A 21,646-nucleotide genomic window follows, 5' to 3' on the forward strand; every position below is an offset into this window, starting at 1 on the left:
GGTCAGTGCAAAGGAGGACATTTGAGCCACCCCACGGGGGGCCTGGGGAATGCTCCAGAAGGAAGCAGTAGAGCTTGAATTAGTTCAGGGAACAACTTCCCGATCATCAAACTTGTTCAGTTTGAGTCAAAAGGCAATTACTGGTCATATGTATTGAGTGTGCATTCACACTAAGTGCAGACAGAGTTCATATTCCGAGACCTCTGCATCACTTGTCCAGTGGGGCTGCGGTATAGACAGAGCCAGGGGATCGACTCAGACCCGGAGAACATGGGCGAGATGGAGGGAGGCGGGCAGGCGGATCACCACTGACGCAGAGACTGCCTACTCGAGGGCAGCAAGGTGGCCACCCTCCCCAGTGCCAAGAGCTGGAGGAGTCCCAGAAATGGCTCGGTTACGCAAGCCAAAAGACAAGAGTCAGGGGAGGGAAAAGCAAGGAAAACAAGGCACCGCTATAGGATAAAGGATGGTTCTTCTGGCCAAGTCCCGGGGTCAGGGCCGCTTCTATTTTTTTTTTTTAAGATTTTATTTATTTATTCGACAGAGATAGAGACAGCCAGCGAGAGGGGGAACACAAGCAGGGGGAGTGGGAGAGGAAGAAGCAGGCTCCCAGCGGAGGAGCCTGATTGTGGGGCTCGATCCCATAACACTGGGATCACGCCCTGAGCTGAAGGCAGACGCTTAACCGCTGTGCCACCCAGGCGCCCCGAGGGCTGCTTCTAAACCAGTGATCACTGCAGGGATTTAGCCTCCTGGGATTCAACATCCCTTAGTAAGGCCCTAGCACATGGCAGGCCCTGGGCTGGGCCCAAGGGCAGAGATGAGCCAGATATTCTGGACTCCAGGAGCTCACAGTTCCCAGCGGAACACAGGAAGCAGACACAGGACGGGTCACGGCGCAGCGGGGACCACGGGGAGCCCAGGGCGCCTTGGCCGTGAGCAGGGGCATCCTACAGGAGGAAGTGTCGAGACGGAGGGTAGGGATAGAGGTAACCATTCCAGGCTGGAGGTTAGGCAAGTGGTTTAAACTCGGTGCCTCAGTTTCTTCATTTGGGAAATAAGAGAACCTACTTCATAGGTTGCTGAGAGGAAAAGAGGCTGTGGTGCCTGGTGGGCAGTATGTATTAGATACGGGCTACCTGTCACCATCACCGTCACAAGGACATCGTGAACTGGGACATAAGCAAGCCAGAATACGAGCCATTCAAACTTGCTTGAGTCCGCCCAGCCAGGGCAGGAGAGGTCACGCAAGGAAGCTAGCGTTTTGCGGGGGCTGACTCCTCGGGGTGCTTGGGGTTCAAGAGGAGAGTGCAGATTTGATGTGAGGGCAATGGGAAGAAGGTTCCAAGCAGGGAAGGAGTATGGTCTGATGATCACATTAATAAGAATCCCTGAGTCCTTTGTTGGGATAACCAGGCTGCCTCCCGATAGAGCCCTAACTCCCACTGGCTTCCCACCTTGACCCAAACCACTGACATGCCTTGTACCTCCTCAGTGACCACTGCCTCCGCTGCTACTAGTTCTGAGTCCTTTTTTCTATCATTTAGGGGGAATTGAAGTAACCTGTAATAATACCGTTATTAGTGGTAGTGGTAGTTGTTTTTAATTGTGGTTAGAATTTTTGTTGGCCAGTGATGTTTATAACTCTGAAAGTAGGCTTTTGACTCTAAGTGAAGAATCCAGACTTAATTTTCCAGGTCTGAGGTTATAAATTGGCAGCCCAAAGGCCTCATTTACTCTGCAAATGTGTTTTCTTCTCCCCCAGTGTCTTTATAAAAAAAAAAAATCCATTTAAAAGAGAAATATTTTACATTAAAAAAATCTGTATTTCTACATTCACTTGAAAAATTAGAAGATCCAGCAGCACACCAATACTCTGGAAGCCCACAGCCACTTCTTTCTTTAGCTCTCGCCTGACTGACTCACACATTGTGGTAGCTGAGATTGAGACTCCTGCTTTCGGGGGGAGAGAGGTGACTCGTGGAGGTGACACTCCTGTCCACGTGTACTCGGCACCAGGGCTGCCTCGGCAGGGTGGGAGTCTGAGTCACAACAGACTGGCTCCTCCAGAGAAAACCTTGCCATTCACTTGTGCTCCGTACGGCTGGCTGGATCCCCCAAACACCCAGGGGAAGAGCTGGGGTGATGCGGGGTGGGGGGCAGATAGGGGGAGATGCCTAACTCTGGAGGGCCAGGGACTTGGATGCAGAAGGATGATGTGTGTCACGAGATTGAAATCTCTCTCCCTCTCTCCCCACCTCTCCCCCCATCCCCTTCTCCCTCTCTTCCTTCACCCCCTCCAAGATCACGAAGCCGGCCCCGAAAATCTCATCGTCACCGTCATCACCATTATCCTTCACGATCCCAGAGCTCCGAGTCCCGCTCCTCAAGCTGTGAGAGCAGGTAACCCCTTCAACCTGGGGGAGTCTCCCCGCCCAGCCACTGCCCCGGGGGGCAGCCCCTACCCGGCCCTGTCAGCACCCCCTGTAGAGAAAAGGAACTAGTCGCCTCCATGTCTAGGAACAACAGTAGTGGTGTGTGTACACGTGTGCTTCCTCGTGCCCACCCCGCTGTCGCCTTCATGCCAGGCCCTCTCCCGGGATCAATGACATGACCCCCTCTACCGCCCTATGAAGTAGCTACTGTTGCTCTGCCCCATTGTACAGATGAGGACACTGAGGCACAGGGAGGTTAAGGACCTTGTTCGTCGCGTAGTTACTAAGTGACAGAGCTAGGACTGAACTGGGGAGTCTGGCTCTGGACTTGGCCCTCTCACTAAGGATTGCTCTAAGCACAGAGAGGCTGAGCAACCTATGAAAGGCCACACAGCGCAGAGTACCGAGTTCTGAGGCCCTTCCAAGTCCGGTTTCTCCTAACCTGGACCCGCTCTGGGCTGACACATAGGCTGTGCCAGTCGGAGAAGGGGGAGGAGCGCACTCTCGTGGGCAAGAAGAACAAGAACAGAGTGGGACTTCATGGGTGCTGGTGTTTGAAACCGTTGCTGTCCAGCAAACTCACTAAGGCCAGCTTCCAGATGTCAGAGGCTGCTTTATCCTTCCTCACGTGCGTCCCACACACCTGGCTACGAGTTCATGTCGCCCGAGGATTTTTAAAAATGCCACTGTCCTGGTCCCACTTCATCCCAGTTAACCAGTGTCTGGAGGAAGGAGGAGGAGAGGGGACATATTTGTTGAAGTCCTACTTGGTGCTACAGTTTCAAATACATTTTCTCTCTTGATCATCCCAAGAACACCATGAGCTAGACCGGGGCTGCCCTTTGCAGTCACCTGGGAAAATTTCTAAAATAACCAATTCCTGGATGCCACTCTCTAGGCGTTCTGATGTCGTTCAGATGAGGCGGGGCTGGGGCGGCAAGATTTTTAAATCTTCGCCCGTGATGCCAGTGTGGAGCCAAGTGTGAGAAGCATTTGAGGAAGAGGAAAACGTCCCTGCCACGTGCTGCTATCACTCGTAGGCCTCGGTGTTCCCACTGGAGACCAACAGCTGTAAGGAGCGTTGGCATCAGGCAAAGTTGCTCTGCGACCCTGAGTGATCAAGACAGAAACAAGACCCCACGGTAGTCAGGTCAGAGCCCTGATGACACACGAACTTTGTCCAAAACACAAAAGTGATCCAGCGTCTCTCTGTTCTGGCTGACACGAGGGGCTGCTGTTTTCTTACCAGCTTTGGCCTTGGCCTAGGCTCCAAGGTTTATGAAGATACCCAATGAGAGTCTCACCTCCACTTAATGCCAGTATCCAATCCAGAACAAAGCCCCAGTTCCTTAAACGTTCCTTAAAGTCACCTGCCACCTGCCCATAATCGGCTCATTCCAACACTCTCCTACGGAGACGTTCTCCACTTCTGTGGCGTCTCCACTTCTGTGGCGCCCGCTGCAAGGAGCCGGACACACCCTGATTCGGCCACAGGTGTGCGCCGCCGCCCTTTGTCTAGAGAACATCGGCTCACTGAGCTCGGCTGCATTACTGATATAGTAAAACTGAGAAAACTGCCTCCTGGTGAGCAAAGGCCTCTGAGCAAGGTCACAGCGACTGGGGGAGCTCGGACAGAGCCCTTGACCTCCGGCCTAGGCTGAATCAGCTCTCAGCAGCTCAGCCTCGCTGGCCTGGGTCAGAGGATGGTGCAGAGAGCTTGCTGCCCCGTCCTGCCCTCTGCCTTACCGCTTAGGGAGATGGCTCCCACAGCAGAGCCCAGCCTCAGTCCCCTTCTTATGTCACCTCTTCTGGGGGTGTTGCTGCTTGAGCTCCCCAGCACCTGACGGGCTGACAGATACTCCAGGGGGCATCAAAGCAACCTGAGAGCTGGCCTTGGGGCCACACACTCAGAAAATGATCTGGAGGCCCCAGACCACAGAGGGACATTCCACAGCATGACCAAGAGGCATTGGTCCCTCCTGGGGCAGAAAACCCTGCCCTGGTCCTGGTTCTGCCACTCGCAAGCTGTGTGACTTCGGGCGGGTTCCCAAACAGCTCTGAGCCTCAGCGTCCTCCTCTGTAAAAGGGGAAATAACTGCCTTGTTTGTGTTGGGTCTTCAAGTTTGGAGAGAGGGCTGAGAACTGCCCCAAGAGGGGATCGCATGTCGATGGAGTGTTATCTTTGTTACTCCTATGGCCCAGAGCTAACAGGCCAGCAGAGTCTAAAATCTACCCTTTCTGAAAAGTCAGAGATTGCTTTGCTTTCCGCTGCAGGCAGGGCAGCCCAGGGTCTGACAAGCTTACAGAAGGCCTCCTTGTTACTTCTGTCAGCTACTCTTTTTTCAAAAGTTTTGGGTGACAGTCACTAGGATGCATCTATTTTACAGATGGCGAAGTCACATATGCAAAGACATACAGATAGGCACCGTCATATTTATAGACAAACACAGATGGACACAATCAGACATACAGTCACTTACAAACATACCGACAGACAGTCGTGCACACCCAGAACGTTAAACCAAATCAGGCTGGGACATTTTCTGTCTTCCCAGCTGCATTCCCAGCCCCCCAAACAGAGTCAGGTACACATATAAACATTTGTCGAAGGAGCGAATGAGTGAACGAGCAGGTGGGGTGGGGGTGCGGATGGAGAGTTGGATGGAAGCGCGCGTCCTCTATACAGCATAACCCAGACACGTTCTACAGCCCTCCGATCCCACGGGCCCCGCAGCCACCCCTCTGCCACACTCCCCTTCTGAAGACCCTCTGGTCTCTCTCCCGGTCCCCAGGCACCGCGGCAGGTCCCCCGAGGAAGGGCGGAAGTCCCGCCGAAGGCACTCCCGCCGCTGCTCCAGGACCCTCGGCAAGGCCAGCCCCAAGGCCCGCTCCAGCCCCCCGCCCAACCAGTCCCTCCAGATGCTCAGCCTCCTGTCGGCCAGGGGTGTAGTAAGTATTCCACACGGCCTCCTCGGCCAGTCTTGGCCGTGACACTCGGGGGGGAGGTGGAGGCCCGAGTTCAGGGCAGTGTACGGCACATTTTAACTCAGTTTTGGGCAAACACCCCACTGGCTTTCAGACCTCCTTACTGATTAACCAAGTGGGCATTCGCCAGCCTTTGGCAGCACTCGGTTGGGGGGAGGAAGTAAAGCTAAAGTACCCAGGCCTGCTTTCCGGGGAGCACTGAAAAGTTCACGCTGGTCTCCAGAGTGACATCTGCAGGAATGCATGTGTGAGACCCTGTAGGAGGTTTCTTTGGGGAGGAAGGGAGAGAGGGGGTCTTTGATGTAGCCAAGGCATTCCAGCTTTTCAGTGCAGTCTGCATCTGTGATGCCAGCTAGCCTGCAGCATTGATTAGCGGTCAGGATTTGAATTCACCTATATAAACACGGCCTTGAATGTATATGAGAATTCTCCTTCAAGGAGCTCGTAGCGCTTGATCTGTGTCCTCTCATGCGTCCACACAAGGTGTCAGGGCATCGAGGGCATGGCTGCTCTCCCTGGTCCCTTCCACAGATGGGACAGAAAAACCAAGGCTCAGAGAGGTTACAAATCCGATTTAGCAATCCAGCATTGAATGGAATCATGTGATGCTCCCTCCGGTCCACAAGAAGGAGCCAGAATGTGACTTCAGACAGTCTGACGCCAGGAAGGTTCCTGAGCAAGGGGTTTAGGGTTGGACTGGAACTCCAGTCCTAGCTTTGCTACTCCCTGGTTGTGTGGCTTTGGGGAAGTCACTTCCCTTCTTTGAAACTCAGTGTTCTCATTGGTAGACTTGAAATAATACCACTTTCATATGGGATTGGTGGGGGCATCCAATAAGAAAGTATGCGAAGGCCTTTTGTTCATGCTAAAGGGACAGATACACAAACGTGACGAGACACAACATTGACGTAGCCTACAATGGCAGCTGGAAGGGACCTGTCCGCTCTAGCTATGAGTAAATCTGAAAATTTCAGGTGAGGTGAAAGTGAGCAGACGCCCGGGGTGCTTGCAGGAAGGTCAAGGTAGGGAAGGCGATGATAAACACTAGTTGGGCCTACTTGACACAAGTTATCACCTGCAGTGCATTCTGGGAAACTCTTCTTTACCAGTCAAGGCACCCTGTGCCACCAAGGTCTCATTTGCCCCAATCCTCTGCCTAGCTGGAACCATCCACAATGTTCCCAGGCCCCCTCTTTGTAGAGGTGTCTTGTGGTTACTGAATATTTTGCAGATGGAAAACGCCCACCTGCATTTCCCCCTCCGCTGATGTTCCCGTAAAAGGTCTTCCCAGCATGGCAGATTGTCTGGAGGCCTGGGTGGGAGTCTTGGCTTGGCAGGACAATTCCTTCTACCCCTACCAGACTCAACTTCCTCACCTGGAAAATGGGCATGACAACCTCATTTGTCTCCCAGGAGAATTGTTGCAAAGTTAGAAATCAATCCAATATAAAAGCTATAAGAGGTAGAAAAGTGAGTCAAAAGCGCCCAGTCTTTCTGGTCCTGGTATTTGTGGCGGCCTATTAGGTGGCCCCCACTGACTCTCACGATAAAGTGCCATTGGGAGCAGCTGGTTTGTTTAATCACCTGCCTGGGATGGTTTCCTGAACAGGCTGGGTCTCTCAAGATGTTACAAAAGGCTGGATAGTCCCACCACAAAAAAAAAAAAAAAAAAAAAAAAATTGTGGTGTCCTCCCACACCAGCTGGTGAGGAACCAGATTGGCTGTTGGTTCGTGAAGCCTCAGTGCCTCCCATGGGCCCAGCCCGTGTCAGAAGAGCTGAAAGCTCGTCCTTACCCAGAACGGACAGGCCTTAAGAGCTCACCTATCTCAGTGCCCTGATTCCAAGAAGAGAGACTGAGAAGCTGAGACTCAGAGAAGAGAAATGACTTCCATGGACTATGGCAAGTCCGAGTTGTTCAAAACACAGGGCTGTGAGGATGCTGTTAAATCCTGGTTCTGAGCTGCAAAGAGTTACTTAAACCTTTCGAGCCCCTGTTACCTCATCTGTTAAAAAAGAAAAAAATCTAGAGAATAAGTCTCTTCTTTAAAAACCCTGTTGTGTGGACAAAAGCAAAGTAATATTGTAAACGGCTGAGCCCAGTGCTTGGTACAGGGGAAGGACTCAGCAAATATTCGTGCGTGTTACAACTTAGCATCCCGGATGCTGGCTCTACACTTTCCAACCGTGGGACCCTGAGTAAGTTCCATAAACTTTCTGTGCCTCAGTTTTCTCTAAATCTGCAAGACAAGAGACCTGCCTCCTAGGAGGTGTGGTATGGAGATTCGGTGACTTCATGTAGGTAAGGGTTTTAGACTGCAGCAGACAAATGGGGAAATGCTGCTTCATGGTCACTGCTAATAAGAGTAGTGGCAGCAGTGAGAGTAACCATGGAAATAGCAACAGGGCAGCGACAATAGTTAGCAGCACTGGTAATAGCAGGAGTGGTCGTAGTAATAATAGTATGGCTCCAGGCCGAGGCTAGTCTGTGTGTGACTTGGGACCAGCGCCAGCCCCCCCCCCACCGCCCCAGCTTCCTCTGCTTTCAACTTCTGCTGTCCTATATAGCGGCTGCAGCCCCAATGGCTCGCCCCACCCCACTCATGGTTGCCTGACTTTTGGGGGCACCAGATAACCCCAGGTCTAGCCATCCGAGTGCCCTCCACGCTAGACCCTTCCTCTTCTTCTCTCCTGCAAAAGGCAGAGATGGACGAAGGTGCCAGGTTGGACCCCAGGTTTTCTGAGAGTCCTGGCCCAGGATCTTCCCCTGTGCCAAGCACTGGGCTCAACAGCAGAGTCACTGCCCCCGAAGAATCCATCCAATCACTCATTCAGATCTACCAGTTATCTCCTGAAACATCTATCAAGGGTCAGCTCCACCATGGCTCTCAGGACCCAGTGAATATAGAACAGTCTGTGCCTCTAAAAGACAACGAACAGCAATCGACGCAGAGAGGCTGGTGGGGTGGGAGGCGGCAGGCAGGGAAGGGACACTAGGGTCAGCATCAGGTGAGGGCAGAGAAGGCAACAGCTGAGAAACTAGTGGTGAGCAAGAATCAGCCAAAGGAAGCAGGAAATGAAGACTGGAGTCGGGGATGGAGGCAGAGTTCCAGAGCAAGAGTTGGGGTTCTGGGGATAAGCAGGAGCCTGAATGTGGAGGGTCTTCTATGCCCTGGTGCCCGCCACACTCTGCCGCAAGTATTTCCAATGCACGGCTCTTCAAAAAATCAAGGACAGGCACCTTACATCAAAGGGGTGTATTTGCATGTATGAATATGCAAATCAGGGTTGTGTCTTATTGAAATCCTAGTTGGTGAGCTAAAGATAACCTGAAGCCCTCTTGCTCAGTCAGAGCCCAAATCCAAATGGAGGGTCCCAAGGAGATGATTTAGGGACCCTTCACAGCCTCATTCATGTTCTTTATCTCCACTCAACCATCTCTGTTCAAGGCATCGGGGAGACAGAGATGAATAAAACGCTCTTTCTGAACTCCAGAGCTCAGTCTGATAGTCAACAGAAGGCTGCACTACAGTGAGATAAGTGTTGTAATTAGGGCTGCAATTGAGTCCATGAGCACCAGTTCCTCCTCGGTTGTCGAATATTTAAAAACGTGCACACTAGTTGATTAATAGACCCTGTCGCCACCCCATCTCCAAGTCACCAAAGCCACCCCCTCCCTCCCCTGGTACCTCGGGACCTCCTCACAATTCAGCAACAAGAGAGTGATACCTGACAGCTGTCAGTACCACGGCCAGCTACCTTCAGATGAGGCAATGTCCACACCCCGCCAGTTGCTGAATATCCACTGTCAACCCTGGTGGTGATGGAAGTAAGTACAACGTGGACTAAGCCCACAGAGAAAGGGCAAGACAGCGCTGTCTTGGTGCCTGAGAGGGCTTTACGAATAAGGGAACATTTGAGCTGGGCTTGGAAGGATGGGTTCACCAAATTGAGATGACTGATGAATAAAGGGAGGGGGAGATATCTCTATGTACCAGGCACTTCTGCTAGAACAAAACTGAAGTAACATTAGACTATCGCATACTTGATACAGTTGTTGCCACCATTTGATCCTCAAAGCAGTTCTGTGAGATAGATGCAATTATTACCACCATTTTTCAGACGGAAAAATAGGCTCACAGAGCTGAAGTGACTTCGGTAGGTGGCCCAGTTGGGAGGAAGGGAAGCTGGTATGAATCATGGCTTGTGTCTCAGAATCTTACTCTGATAGCCAGAGGACTGACTGGATGACAGAGAGGTTGGTGGCGCCCAGGTTTGGCCAAGCCCTTTCCCTGTTGGCATGGGGCTCTCTGTCAAGTCTGCTCTCACTAGAGAGGGAATCTGGAAGAGGGCTGATCACGATGGAAGCTAGACCAAGGGGAAGCACAGGCTCCTTTTCTTCTCCTTCTGCCCCCAACTTGGGCCGATAGTATTCTTTGCCAACAAAAACCTGCAGATGCAACAACAAGAAGAGGAAGGAGGAGGAGGAGAAGGGGAGGAAGAAGAAGAGAAAGAAGAGGAAGAAGAAAGAGGAGAAGAAGAGGAGGAACAAGAAGGAGAGCCAAAAGAACCTGCGGTCCATAAAAGTGGGCCTCATGAAATCTATCAACAGGAGGAGGCAGTTAGAGCACAGTGATGAAGTCATGGGTTTGGGGGCAGATCTGTAGACTCTGGGGTTCTTGATCTTGTCTCCCTGGGCGACCCTGGGTAACAACAACCAATGCCAACTGAGCACCTACTATGTGCCAGGTGCTAGGCTGAATTCTCTACACGCACCACCTCATCTATTTCTTATAACAGCCCTTCAAGGGAGTTTCCACTAATATGCCCATTTTAGTGGGCACCTAGAACATGGTGGCCGTGTTCAATGGCCTAGAACAATTCAGTGAAAGGCAGCTAAATGAAATGGAGAAGTTAGGATCCAAACCCAGAAAACTCTGCCCTCAGAGTCCACGTGCTTAATGACAGGACTTCCCTTGTGTCATTTCACTTCCCTGGGCCTCAGTGTCCTCAACTATACTCTGAGCTGAAACTCATACCTACTTCATAGGGTGGTTTTGAGGCTGGAGTAAGTTGGGGTATCCGTTCATTTAAGAAATATCATTCAGCACCTACTGTGTGCCAGGCACTGTTCCAGGCACTGGGGGAACAGCAAACAAGACAGACAAGGATCCTACCCTCATGTAGTTTCAGTTCTGTGTGACAAACTTAGCCCAATGCTTGGGACATAACTAACACTCCATATGCAATCGTTGCTAGTGTTACTATTGTCATCGCAGTGGTTTTATTAAGCTTCCTCCTAATAAACCCAGATGTGATGTTTCTGAAGTACCTCTGGGTTCAAAAAGCTTAATCCTATCCACAATCTGAGGTGAATTTCAGAACAAGCCTAGGAGAAAGGCAGGATGGAGGTATGCATCCCATTGTGCAGACAGGAAAAAGGAGGCTGAGGGGAAAGCATATGGTGGCCCTGACCCAGACTCTCACATAGTCTGCAAAAGCCTTCGAGCTCTTGCTCAGCTGAGAGACTCAGTGTGCCACACCATTCACTGCAGTTTCGAGAAGAGAGGAACCAGAATGTGGAGGAAAGGCGGTATGAGATGGGGACTTTGTGGGGCCTCTTGTGGTAATGGTTGGTGTTTTGTTTGTTTTTTTTTTTAATAGAAAGTGGCATAGCATTGTCAACTTTTACTTTTATCACATCCATTCAGAATAAAAGAAAAACCACCATTTTCTATCACAAAAGTGATGTCTCACCACCAGAAGAGGCATCCGAAACACGGACGAGTCCTTAAATCAAATGCATTTGGCTGGATGAAAAACTCATTACATTGAACTTAACTTTTCTCCATTTCAATTTGGGCTGGTGCAAAATTTGACTGGATTCACATAGAGATTTTTGAGAACCGGTGGGCTGGGGGCCCCCCAAAGCTGCCATTTCCCCTCAGCTTCCTGCGGGGGGTGGGGAGGGGAGAGACAGAGGAGGCCAGGCCACCTCCTTGGGTCCAAAGTCAATTGCAGGACACTGCCCCCGGGACCGCCCCAGCCCTGAAGGACTCGGTCATCATCTTGCTGTCCCCACATCCCACCTCCTCTCACACAGACTCCCAAAAGTCAGCAAACCCATTCTTTTTTCTGTCTTCCTAATTCGTGTACAAAGGAAGATGAACAACAGCAAGGAAAATAAACTTAACGTCTTTGTGGAACAAAAGGATTTCTTTTTCTTTAAGGAAACCAGAACACTTTAGCTAAAAGCTCTGCCATGCAGCTCTATATTCACATGAGAATTTCCAGTCCCCCATATGGCAGGGAGGGGAAAAAAATTTATAGCCATTTCTCTCCATGGGGCCATTTGAAGCTCAGTAAATGGACTTGTTCAGTTTAATTGGAATTCTCTACTTGATTGTATTTTTGTAACCTATTAGGCCGTGCTGCCTCTTGATCTCAGAATTCAGCTGAAATTAAATTTTGAAGTGTAAGTGAGAGGTTGCCTTTTTTTTCCCCGTTCTTGATTAAATAATGATTTGAAACAAAAACAATAAATACCAGTGCCAGCTTCCCTGGAGGGCTGAGAGAGACTCCCAGGGAAATGCCAGGAGCTGGAGTTTGTGGTGGGGGGGATTTAATTACTTATTAGAAAAACCCAAGTGTTAACATTGAGTATATTAAGGAACAAGGAGATGAGTCAAGCTTATGAATTCAAGAGAAAAAAAAATCGGAGCTCCACATTGGAGGGGGCCAAGGGAGTAAAGGGGAAATGTTTGTATGCTTTCTTCCAATGGCCATGAGTTTGTGAAATATAGTTTGTCCTTAGAGGGGGAAAAAATCTGAGATTGGCAGTCCTGATCCAGAAGGCCAGAGCCTGTCATAGCTTCAGGGTCTGGATATGGCTTAATGGCTCTGGTTTCCTGGTTCCTTCCATTGGCAAAAGCCCATGGGGGATGAAAAGGACCAAGCTGGGAAAGATGGAGCAATGCACTGTCATAGTTCTGGAAGGGAGACATGGAGCATAGAGGAAGCACTGTGTTTGCAGGGCCTTTGGAACATCAGGGTGGCGGCACTTAGAACAGAGAGTCACAAACTCAGACGTCTCAGGGGCCAGACAGTTAATAGATAGAAGCAACTGGGATCCCGGGGGGCTGGGCGCCAGGAAAGCTCATGCCCGGCCTAAAACGAGCAGCCGCAATTCTCTCAAGTTGATTATTAGCGAGCAAGGATGTGGACCCAAGCGTTGTCAGGTCTTATTCTTCAGCACAAACTAGAAATAGGGCTGTTTATGTGAAACTACCCCATTCTATAATGTTGGCAGTTAATTCAGATTTACTGTCAGGCGGGCTATGTATCTACGTGCATATATACTAAGTGGGCTAAAGAAAACGTAGCTGAAACAGAACATAACTTGGCATGTCAGTTTTCCAATGGTGATTTGGGGGGCTGAAGCAGACTCCATTTATATCCCTTCACCCTCTCTGCTTCAGGGCCCATGGCCAACCTCCACCTTCTGGAAGATGCTCTCTGGTCACCAAAGACTGCTTTGCCTGGTCATATGGCAGTACGGACACACACTAGAGAACTGACACCTGGGTGCAGCCTTCACCCTATGAGTGGTGGGGCATGGGTGTATAAATACCCCAGCTCCCTCCTTGGCTGGGTCCGTTCCTCACTGGCTCCCAGAGTGTCCTCCGACTGCCCTCCGTGGTAGCTGGTTTGATAACCCATCTTTCATTGGCTCCTCTTCTCCCTCATCTCATTTCCCCACTCCCCTACGGAAGTTCCTTGTCCTCTCAAACTACTAGCATTCAAACTCCTATCTTGATTTTAAGGATAATCCATATTAAGACAGATGTTTTGTTTTGTTTTTCACTTGGTAATTAAGTAGATCTTACAGGGGTTCAGTTTTTATGCCAAGCCCCACAGGAGGCTTTTGTGAAGACAGGAAAAGAAGGACAAGGCTGGGATGGAGGAAGGGGCCAGAGCAGACCAGAGAAGAGTGCCCATTGTTGGCATCTTATGGAAGTACTTGGCTAGGAAGGAGCAGAGACAAGAACACAGAGGTCTCTGTTGTCTGCCTATCATGAAGGTCTCCTTTTCATTATCATGGCTGTCACACACCCCCAACACACACACACACACGCACACACGCACACACGCACGCATTCTATCTTTGGCTCCCCTCAATATCTTTCCTCCTCTTTGAGTAGGGTGAATAGAGAGCTCTGGAGATGGTATAGTCTGAAACGAAGAGGCCATTAAACTATCCAGATTTGTCTAGCCAGAAGGAGCATCTTTTTCTCATTCCTGACCCAGAAGGAGGACCTTTTTAGAATACAAACTAAGTATAGGCTAACAGACCTGCTATGTGCAAATGGCCAGCCCCAGCCCATTTTTTAAGCTGACCTCCCAGAGTAGTAGAGGGTGGAAGCAAAGTAAGGAGACCTAGCAGAGCTTGTCTCATCTGTAAGTCTTCTCCGATTTCGAGCTTCTCATCTCAGCCTGGAACTTAAGCTGTTGCAAATGTGTAGACAGAGCCTCTGGGTGCTTTCTCTAAGGATGCTGGGTCTGAAGAGGGCCAGGAAGAAGAGGAAGAACACAGGGTATTCCTTCTCTCTGCCACAGGGCTGCACCTAGAACTCAGTTCTAAAGGTTATCTCTTGATCACACAGCCAGCCAGCCCTGAGCTGGTCTCGCGATACCAGCCTTCAGCCAAGAATCCACCTAGTTTTTCAGAACTATTTTGAATGTGATGGGGGCCAGTCCCTCCTTTAAAAGCCATCAAATTCCCAAAGTTGGCAGTTACCCAGTTGGACCTCACCAGGGCCCGATCACTCAGCCATCTTCACCACTGAATTAAGTTAGGATGGGCCCAGGCTTTCTAGCTCAGGCGGGTAAGGGGCTATGGAGCAGCTTTGTTCATTTAGCCAGATTTAGTGAGCACTTACTCCGGGCCAGGCACTCGTGGTTACTTGGGTACAATACTGAACTGGTCATGTGCGGCCTCTGCCTTCAACAAACTCCCACTCAGATGGAGAGACAGGCAATAAAACAAGCAATTACCCCACTGAGTACCAGTGCTGTGGCACACAGAAGCCACTCATTTTTGAAAGAGTAAATGAGTGAAAGATCGAATGAATGAATGAATGAACGAACAAACAAACAAACGATGGAGTGTTGTGCCATCCTGACCTGGGGGATTACAGAAGGCTTTCTAGAGGGGGTGATAATGTAACCTGACGGATGTATAAATTTAGCCATATGAAATGGACTAACAGGGAAAAGTGGCAGGGGAAGTGGCAGGGGAAATGACAGAGGAAATGGCATGTGCAAATGGCCTGGGGTTGGGAGAGTGAGATGTGGTAACAGAACCAAGAAAATTCTAACAGATCCGCTTAGGTTGTGGGGGCCAAGGTGGGGGTAGTATTTGGAAGAGATGAGGCCTGTGAAATACTCCGGGTTGTGTTTTAAAGGATATTGTCATACGTGTCAAAGAATTTATATTCATCCAAAGAAATGGGACTTTTAAACAAGCAGGAGATGTTGGTATTTTCAGGCACCAAGGTCAACCCAATGAGAACATTTCAGAGGACCTTTATCTCTGTTTTCTAGAGAGGGTGGAAAAGTATGATGCTTGATACAGTTCTCAGTTCTAATTACACAAGTTACATGTGGATAATGGTCATGGTCAGGTGGAGATGTGCTGAAAGTGTCTGTGAGCTCAGGGTATAGGGATGAGAAGGTGAACAGGGCAAAGTTCCCTTCTGTATCCACTAGCCTGGAGGGGCCTCACACTCAGGAAATCCTTGCCCGTGGGGACCATGATGCACCAGGGCAAATGCTTTGAAAGTGGTAGTCGGGGCTGGGAACATGTATCTGGGGAGAGGAAGGCCAACCTGGATGCCCCCAGGTAGCAAGTCAGTTAAAATGGATAGATAATGGAAGCCCTTCTACTCACAGGCACCTTCATTAGAGTGATCTCCCAGCCTGGCTCCCTCCAAAAAGGGCTTGCCTGATTCACTTGTGATATACTGGCCACCAAAAACATTCTCTGAGGCAAAGATTATCTGTGCCCACTTTTGGACCAAGGCCCAGTCCAAGAGCCCATCAGACCCCATGATGCTTTCTCATTCCTGACGGAGGTGGTAGAAATACACATGTTGCCACTGAAGTCCCAGAGAGGGAAAAGATACAACATCCATACTGCGGATGGGAAGGCAAAAAGAAGGAGCTGAATGGGAACAGGGCCTTTACACTGTTTTTAAAGAAGTCTCACTCAACGAAACTCCACTTGAGTAATATTCTTTTGAGGTCCCTCGTCCCAAAGCAAAGCTCACCAGATCATCAGGCAGATAAGGTGGGAGCTGTGCTGGGTAGAACTTGGTAAAGCTGGACCATCATCTTGTCTGTGTGCAAAGCCTTGTGGGAGAATCTACAAAGGAAGTTCCGCCTCCCCGGTCCAGAACTGACATCCTGAGTGGCCAGAGTTTGCTGTTACCCTCGCAGTTCTGGTGCCTCTGTGTCTCACCCTCACGACCAATTGCTGAGAAGGCAGAAATTTCTCTAAGAAAGCCCAAAAGTCCCACTCCTTTAGGCCCAAGGTACAAGGAATAAGGGGTGGGAGGGAAGCAGGCTCTTGATGGTGAAGCCTCAGTAATATGCTGGGGGCCCAGGGCAAGAGTAGAGGAGCCCCACTATACTATACGTCTCAATGTTTACAAATCAAGCCAGCAAACATAATCTGTTCTCCCGTCTTGGCAAACATAGCTTGAAAATGATCTGGAAAGTCAGGTTTGATTTTTAGAATCTCACACCCCTCAGAGTGGCAGGCCACAACATGGCGGTGTGGTGGTGGGGGACGGGGAGACCCTGCCTCAAGGCCCTGGCCCCTCCCTTTCTCCTCCTACCGCTTGCACCAGCCAACACCATGGGCCTCCCACACGTGCACACGGACACCTCAGCCTGAACACGAAGCTCTGTCCAAATGGCCACCCCTGGCCCTGAGAGTATGCGCACCTGAAGCACGGTGTCCCCCCAGGAGAACAGATCCACGGAGGAGCCTGCGGAAACCCTGGAAGAGGGCTCAGAGGCCATTTAAACAGAGAATTCTGGGATCTCAGAGACCCATAAGGTGGTCTCAGGGCAAGTGGTTTCTAGGTAGCATCCTCCCAGCCCCACAGATTTCTTGCCGCATGAGATTGGTTATCGCTGGAGGAGGCCCAGGGCAGGAGTCCCTCTTACCCACGGCTAAATAAGCACAGTACTGTTGGCAGGGGCCCCGGTGTCATCACAGCTGTGACACTGCTCTGAACATTTAAAGAAAACCATCCACTGTGTTTCTGAATACAGTACTGCCTTCCCAAGGGCTGGCTCAACCTCCGTTCCTCCTTCGTCTGTCCCAGATCAGACCCACACGGGACTCTGGGAAGACCTCCCCATTCCCACTCACCCCGAGGCCAAATGTCCAAGCCCCTCCCAACGCCCTTTGTCCCAAGCACATCCTCGCAACCTTGACATCTCGGCGGAGGCAAGCTCTAGCCCCCACTGCATTTGCAGCAAGGGTTTTTTGATCCAACTTGGGCACCAAGGGACTGATGAGGTTAGTGTTGATGGCTTGAGGTCCCCTTGCTGAGAAAACCAAACAGAACTGATGCCTCGCCTATTAGGAACACTGAAAAACCAAAACTCGAAGCTCAGGGCCAAGTGTGAGGGTGTGCAGAAAGGTGTGTGTTTTTTCTTGTCATTTTCGACTCTAATGATGGACTCACGTTGCCCGCTCTTCCCTTTCTCTTACACCTTACCTACCTACTAAAGGAGGAGCTCTTGCTTGGTAAGTGGATATAATCCGCAAAGACATGAGAGAATTTATTAGAAGCCACTCGAGAGCCTTAGCTACCTTCTCCAGGGGGAAAAGGACACACACAAATATCTGTAGAGAGCTTTTTTTTCGTTTGTTTTCAGTCAGACTATTTGACTTCCATTTTTTTTTGTCCCCCTTTCTTTTCCCCTTTAGTTGAAAACTACTAAAATGTCATTTTGTGACCTTGACTTTAGAGTTTAAAAAAAAAAACTCTCTTTATTTCATTTCTTTTCCCCATGCGATATTTGTTTAGGGTTCTATTCAGGGAACTTTTTCTTTAAAAAAAAAAAAAGTCAAATTCGTAGAGGATTTGGTGGAAGTTTAAAATTTTGGCTTTATCTCTCTTTTTTTTAAGTTAAAAGATATATGTTTTTCATGCCCATGGTCCTATTTCTTTTCCCCTCCCCCTTCCTTTATTTTTATTATTGTTTTAGGTTAAGGGTGTGACACACACCCCTTTCAATTGAGTTGTCTCTTTTGTTTGAGTTAATTCATTAGAAATTAAATTTTGTATAATTTCCTTTTTCTTTGGTTTAATCTGGATCGCATGCTTTTTCTCTGCATGATATCTAAATCTTCCAGTTATTCTAGCAGGGGGTAAAAAAAAATATCTCCTTTCTGTGAAATTCTTTCAGGAATTTGTGCTTTTGTTTTTTGGCGTCTCTCTTTCCTCTTCTCTCTCTCTCTTTCCTTTCGTTACAGTGCATCATGACGGTAAACATTTCTTGGTTATTTAGACACAGCACACAGGCCCAGCGATCAGCAGTGTCCAACGGGTGTTTTTGCTTTCAGATCACTGGGTCGGGGTCTGCAGCTGACCTCTTTACCAAAACAGCCAGCCCGCTCACCACGTCCCGAGGACGCTCCCAGGAGTATGACTCAGGCAATGACACCTCTTCACCACCCTCCACGCAAATCAGCTCAGCCAGGTCACGTGGTCAAGAGAAGGGGAGCCCCAATGGGGGCCTCACCAAAAGCCGGGAGCTCAATTGTGGCAACACCTCGGATTCAGGGAACTCCTTCACCACCTCCTCACCCCAGAACAAGGGGGCCACTCTGGAGAATCTCTCCCCCACCAGCAGGGGCAGAGAGTCAAGGTCAGTGCACCTGGGCTGGCGGAGGAGCAGAGGAAGGGGGGGATTTTGCCTTAGCTCTACCATCTCAGTCTCTCACCTTAGCCCTGTACCCACCCACTTTCCACCCCTAACCCAGGAGCCTTTGATTTGCGAGAGAGAAAAAACTCAAACTGGCATAATTTTTGGAAAAAAAAAAAAACCACAAAAAACAAAAAAACAAAACCCAAGGATATCAGCTTCAGGTACAGCTGGATCCAGGGACTCAAAAGACCATCATTGAGAATCTCCCTTCCCCATTACATCTCTCATCTCTGTTCCCCTATCTATTGGCTTCATTCTCAAGCAGACCCTCCCAAAGCACGGGCACATATGCCAACCATCATTTGCATATGCCAACCATTCTATCCATTTAGCCAGCCAATCAATGGAAGGAGAATGCCCCTTTCCCAAAAATGTCAGCAAAATACCAGGGCAGATTCTCATTGTTTCTGCTTGCCCATCTTGGGTCATTTGCCCACCCTTGGACCAATCCCTTTGGCCCAGGAGATGCTGTGCTCTTGGCAAGAATTTGTCACATGCTACCATGAGGGTTAATGATGGTAGGGTTAATAAGGGTTAATAATGACCTCCCACAAAGCTTGGGGGAGGTCCGGTTCTCTGAAGAAAAAAGTCAGGGTACTGGTATCAGGAAGATGGAGATGGGCAGGCAAAAACAAGTATCAGTTTTACCACTAATCTCAGGAGAAAAGCTAACATTAAATTCATTTGAAGTCGCTGTCATGTAAAAACATTCAAATGCATTGAAACCTTGTGTCAACACAAAAACCTGCTCCTGGATGTTTGTAGCAGCTTCACTCATACTTGCCCAAACTTGGAATCAACTAAGACATCCTTCAGTAGGTGAATAAACTGCAATACATCCAGACAAGGGAATATTATTCAGTGTTAAAAAGAAATGAGCTATCAAGCCATGAAAAGACATGGAGGAAATTTAAATGAGCGAAAGAAACCAGGCTGAAGGCTACATATGGTATGATTCTAACTCTATGACATTCTGGAAAAGGCAAAACTACGGTGACAGTAAGCAGATCAGTGGGTAGAGAGATGCAGAGAGGGCAGGGGGTAGAGAGGGAGGAATAGGTAGAGCACAGAACCATAGTTTACATTTGTCAAAACCCACTGGGTTCGCAAGAGTGACCGCTAATGGAAACCGTGGGCTCGGGGGCGATGACGTGTCCGAGGATGTTCGCTGATGGTAACAAATGTATCGCTCTCATGTGCGACGTGGAAGGTGGGGAAGGTGCGGGTGTGGAGAGTACAGAGGGTTCCCATATACCTGCGGTGCACAGGGGCGTGCTTGTGTGTGTGAGTGTGGGTATCTTCACACACTTGCTAGGTGCAGTTTTCCTGCAGAGCACCTTCCATGCAGTGGCTCAGGAGCCAGTTGTGGGCTCTACTCCATTACCCCCTGACCCTCTCATTCCAGAAATCACAGCAAAATGCTAATCACTGAGGATAACGTCGCAATAATAGCTAGCAGAAATTGCTGAGCACCGACTAGCATTCATTCCGCCACTTATCCCTCTCCTGGTTATCAGGTACCTCCTAGAAGCCGACCACTCAGCCTGGTGCTGGAGAAATGAAAATGCTCTCCAGGAGCGTATAATAAGGCAGATGCAGGAGGGGCGGAAGAGATTTGCTGGTACATTCTGCCATGCTAACAGTGGGGCCTTCTTTCTTCTGGGGGTGGGAGTCTGCTTTGGTCCAAAGTGGCCAGGCTGTTAGAATGATAAGCAAAGCCTTAGCAGTGATGCAGTTAACGGCTTCTTCAAGGACAGAGTGCCCTTTGTCCCCAACGCATAGCCCACTTCAGTTCTGGACAAACAGCTTGGCACCCACACATAGCCTCTGGTTTGCCTGCCCTGGGACATCCCCGGCCTCAGTTCACACCCAAGCCCGCCTGAGAGCCAGGGCTGGGTCAGAGCAAATGTCAATGTCTCCGAGAACAGGCAGTGATATTCCCAGATAAGACAGGGAGGACAGATCCACTTATATACTCCAGGGCAGGGGAAAAAAAAATAGAATAGCAATAGTACTAACAACTGATAATAATGACTGCGAATATGTGTCGAGCCCTGATTACGTGCTAGGTGCCATGCCAAGTGCTTGCAATGGACGATCTTCCATAGCTCCTCATAGAACTTTTAAGGGATAAGTATTATCAGAGACCTTTTTTAGCTTGTGGGGAAACTGAGACTCAGAGTAGTTAAGAAACTCAGGATCATAAGGGCCAGCACCAGGATTCAAACACAGATCTGTCAGAGCACTGAAGCTAAAGTGGCATCGAGTGGTTACCTGCTTCATTTGATCTTTATGGACAGCCAAATTAAATCATTTAGACCCAGCCTTTCATTTTGAAATATAAATGATCTCTAAATTCATGCCTATTTATGTCATGTCAGCAATGAGCAGAGGGCTGAGTGGAAGAGACATCATCAGCTCTAAATCCAGGCAACCTTCAACAGTGAAGGTAGGGGACTGGTGGGGTAACAGGGGCATGGGCTTTGAAACTGGACAGATCAGGGTTTGAGACCTGGGTGGCTTTGAGGAAGTAACTAACCATTCTCAGTGTTCCCTGTAAATCGGGGAGAATAGTGCCACTTTCCTAGGGTTGTTGGGAGGACCATGTAAGATGATGCTTGTAAAGCACCCAGGGTACTAAGAGGCTCAAATGTTTATTTCACAATTATTTATTCATGACCTAGGGCAGATGTATCAGGCTCTGTCCGAGGTCCTGGATACAGTATCCAGAGACAGAAGTCCTCTCCCCAAGTTCAATGACTGGGAGAGGAAGAGACAATTGTAAGACCAAGTGAGTCCTTTTAGGAACAGGGGGTGCACAGAGGCTGGGGGCCGTGGTAATACATTGAGGGTCACCCAACTAGACTCAGGGAGATGTCAAGGAAGGCCTCCCAGAAAAGGTGAGGTCAAACCAAAACCTGAACCATGAATAGTTATTGTCAGGTGAGGAGGGGAGGGAAGAGGGTTCCAAGCAGTGGGAATGTAATAAGGCCTGGAGACAGGGAAGGAACAGGGATATTTCAGGAGGAACAAGTAGTCCATTATGGCTACAGTTAAGAGAGGAAAGTGCCAAGAGCTGCGACTAGAGGGGTGAGCAGGGGCCAGATCATGATGAGTGTGGAAACCATATTAATGTGATTGGAACTTGACTCTTGGCCCAAACCAAATGAATATGCCCTTACTGAGAACCCAACGGGAGCTTCATGTGGCTTCAGGCAGG

At 49.5% G+C, this 21,646-nt stretch overlaps 1 protein-coding gene across 1 annotated transcript in view; it reads left to right on the plus strand.

The window, feature by feature from the left end:
* Positions 1 to 21,646, plus strand: part of SRRM4 (serine/arginine repetitive matrix 4) — a 147,608-nt gene that overhangs the window by 116,245 nt on the left and 9,717 nt on the right. Inside the window, 3 exon segments of the mRNA XM_034638598.1 lie at positions 2,305 to 2,403; positions 5,228 to 5,384; positions 18,062 to 18,366. Of these exon segments, the coding sequence (XP_034494489.1) occupies positions 2,305 to 2,403; positions 5,228 to 5,384; positions 18,062 to 18,366 (561 nt within the window).

The sequence above is a fragment of the Ailuropoda melanoleuca genome, chromosome 12, assembly GCF_002007445.2.
Source record: "Ailuropoda melanoleuca isolate Jingjing chromosome 12, ASM200744v2, whole genome shotgun sequence".
Lineage (NCBI taxonomy): Eukaryota > Metazoa > Chordata > Mammalia > Carnivora > Ursidae > Ailuropoda > Ailuropoda melanoleuca.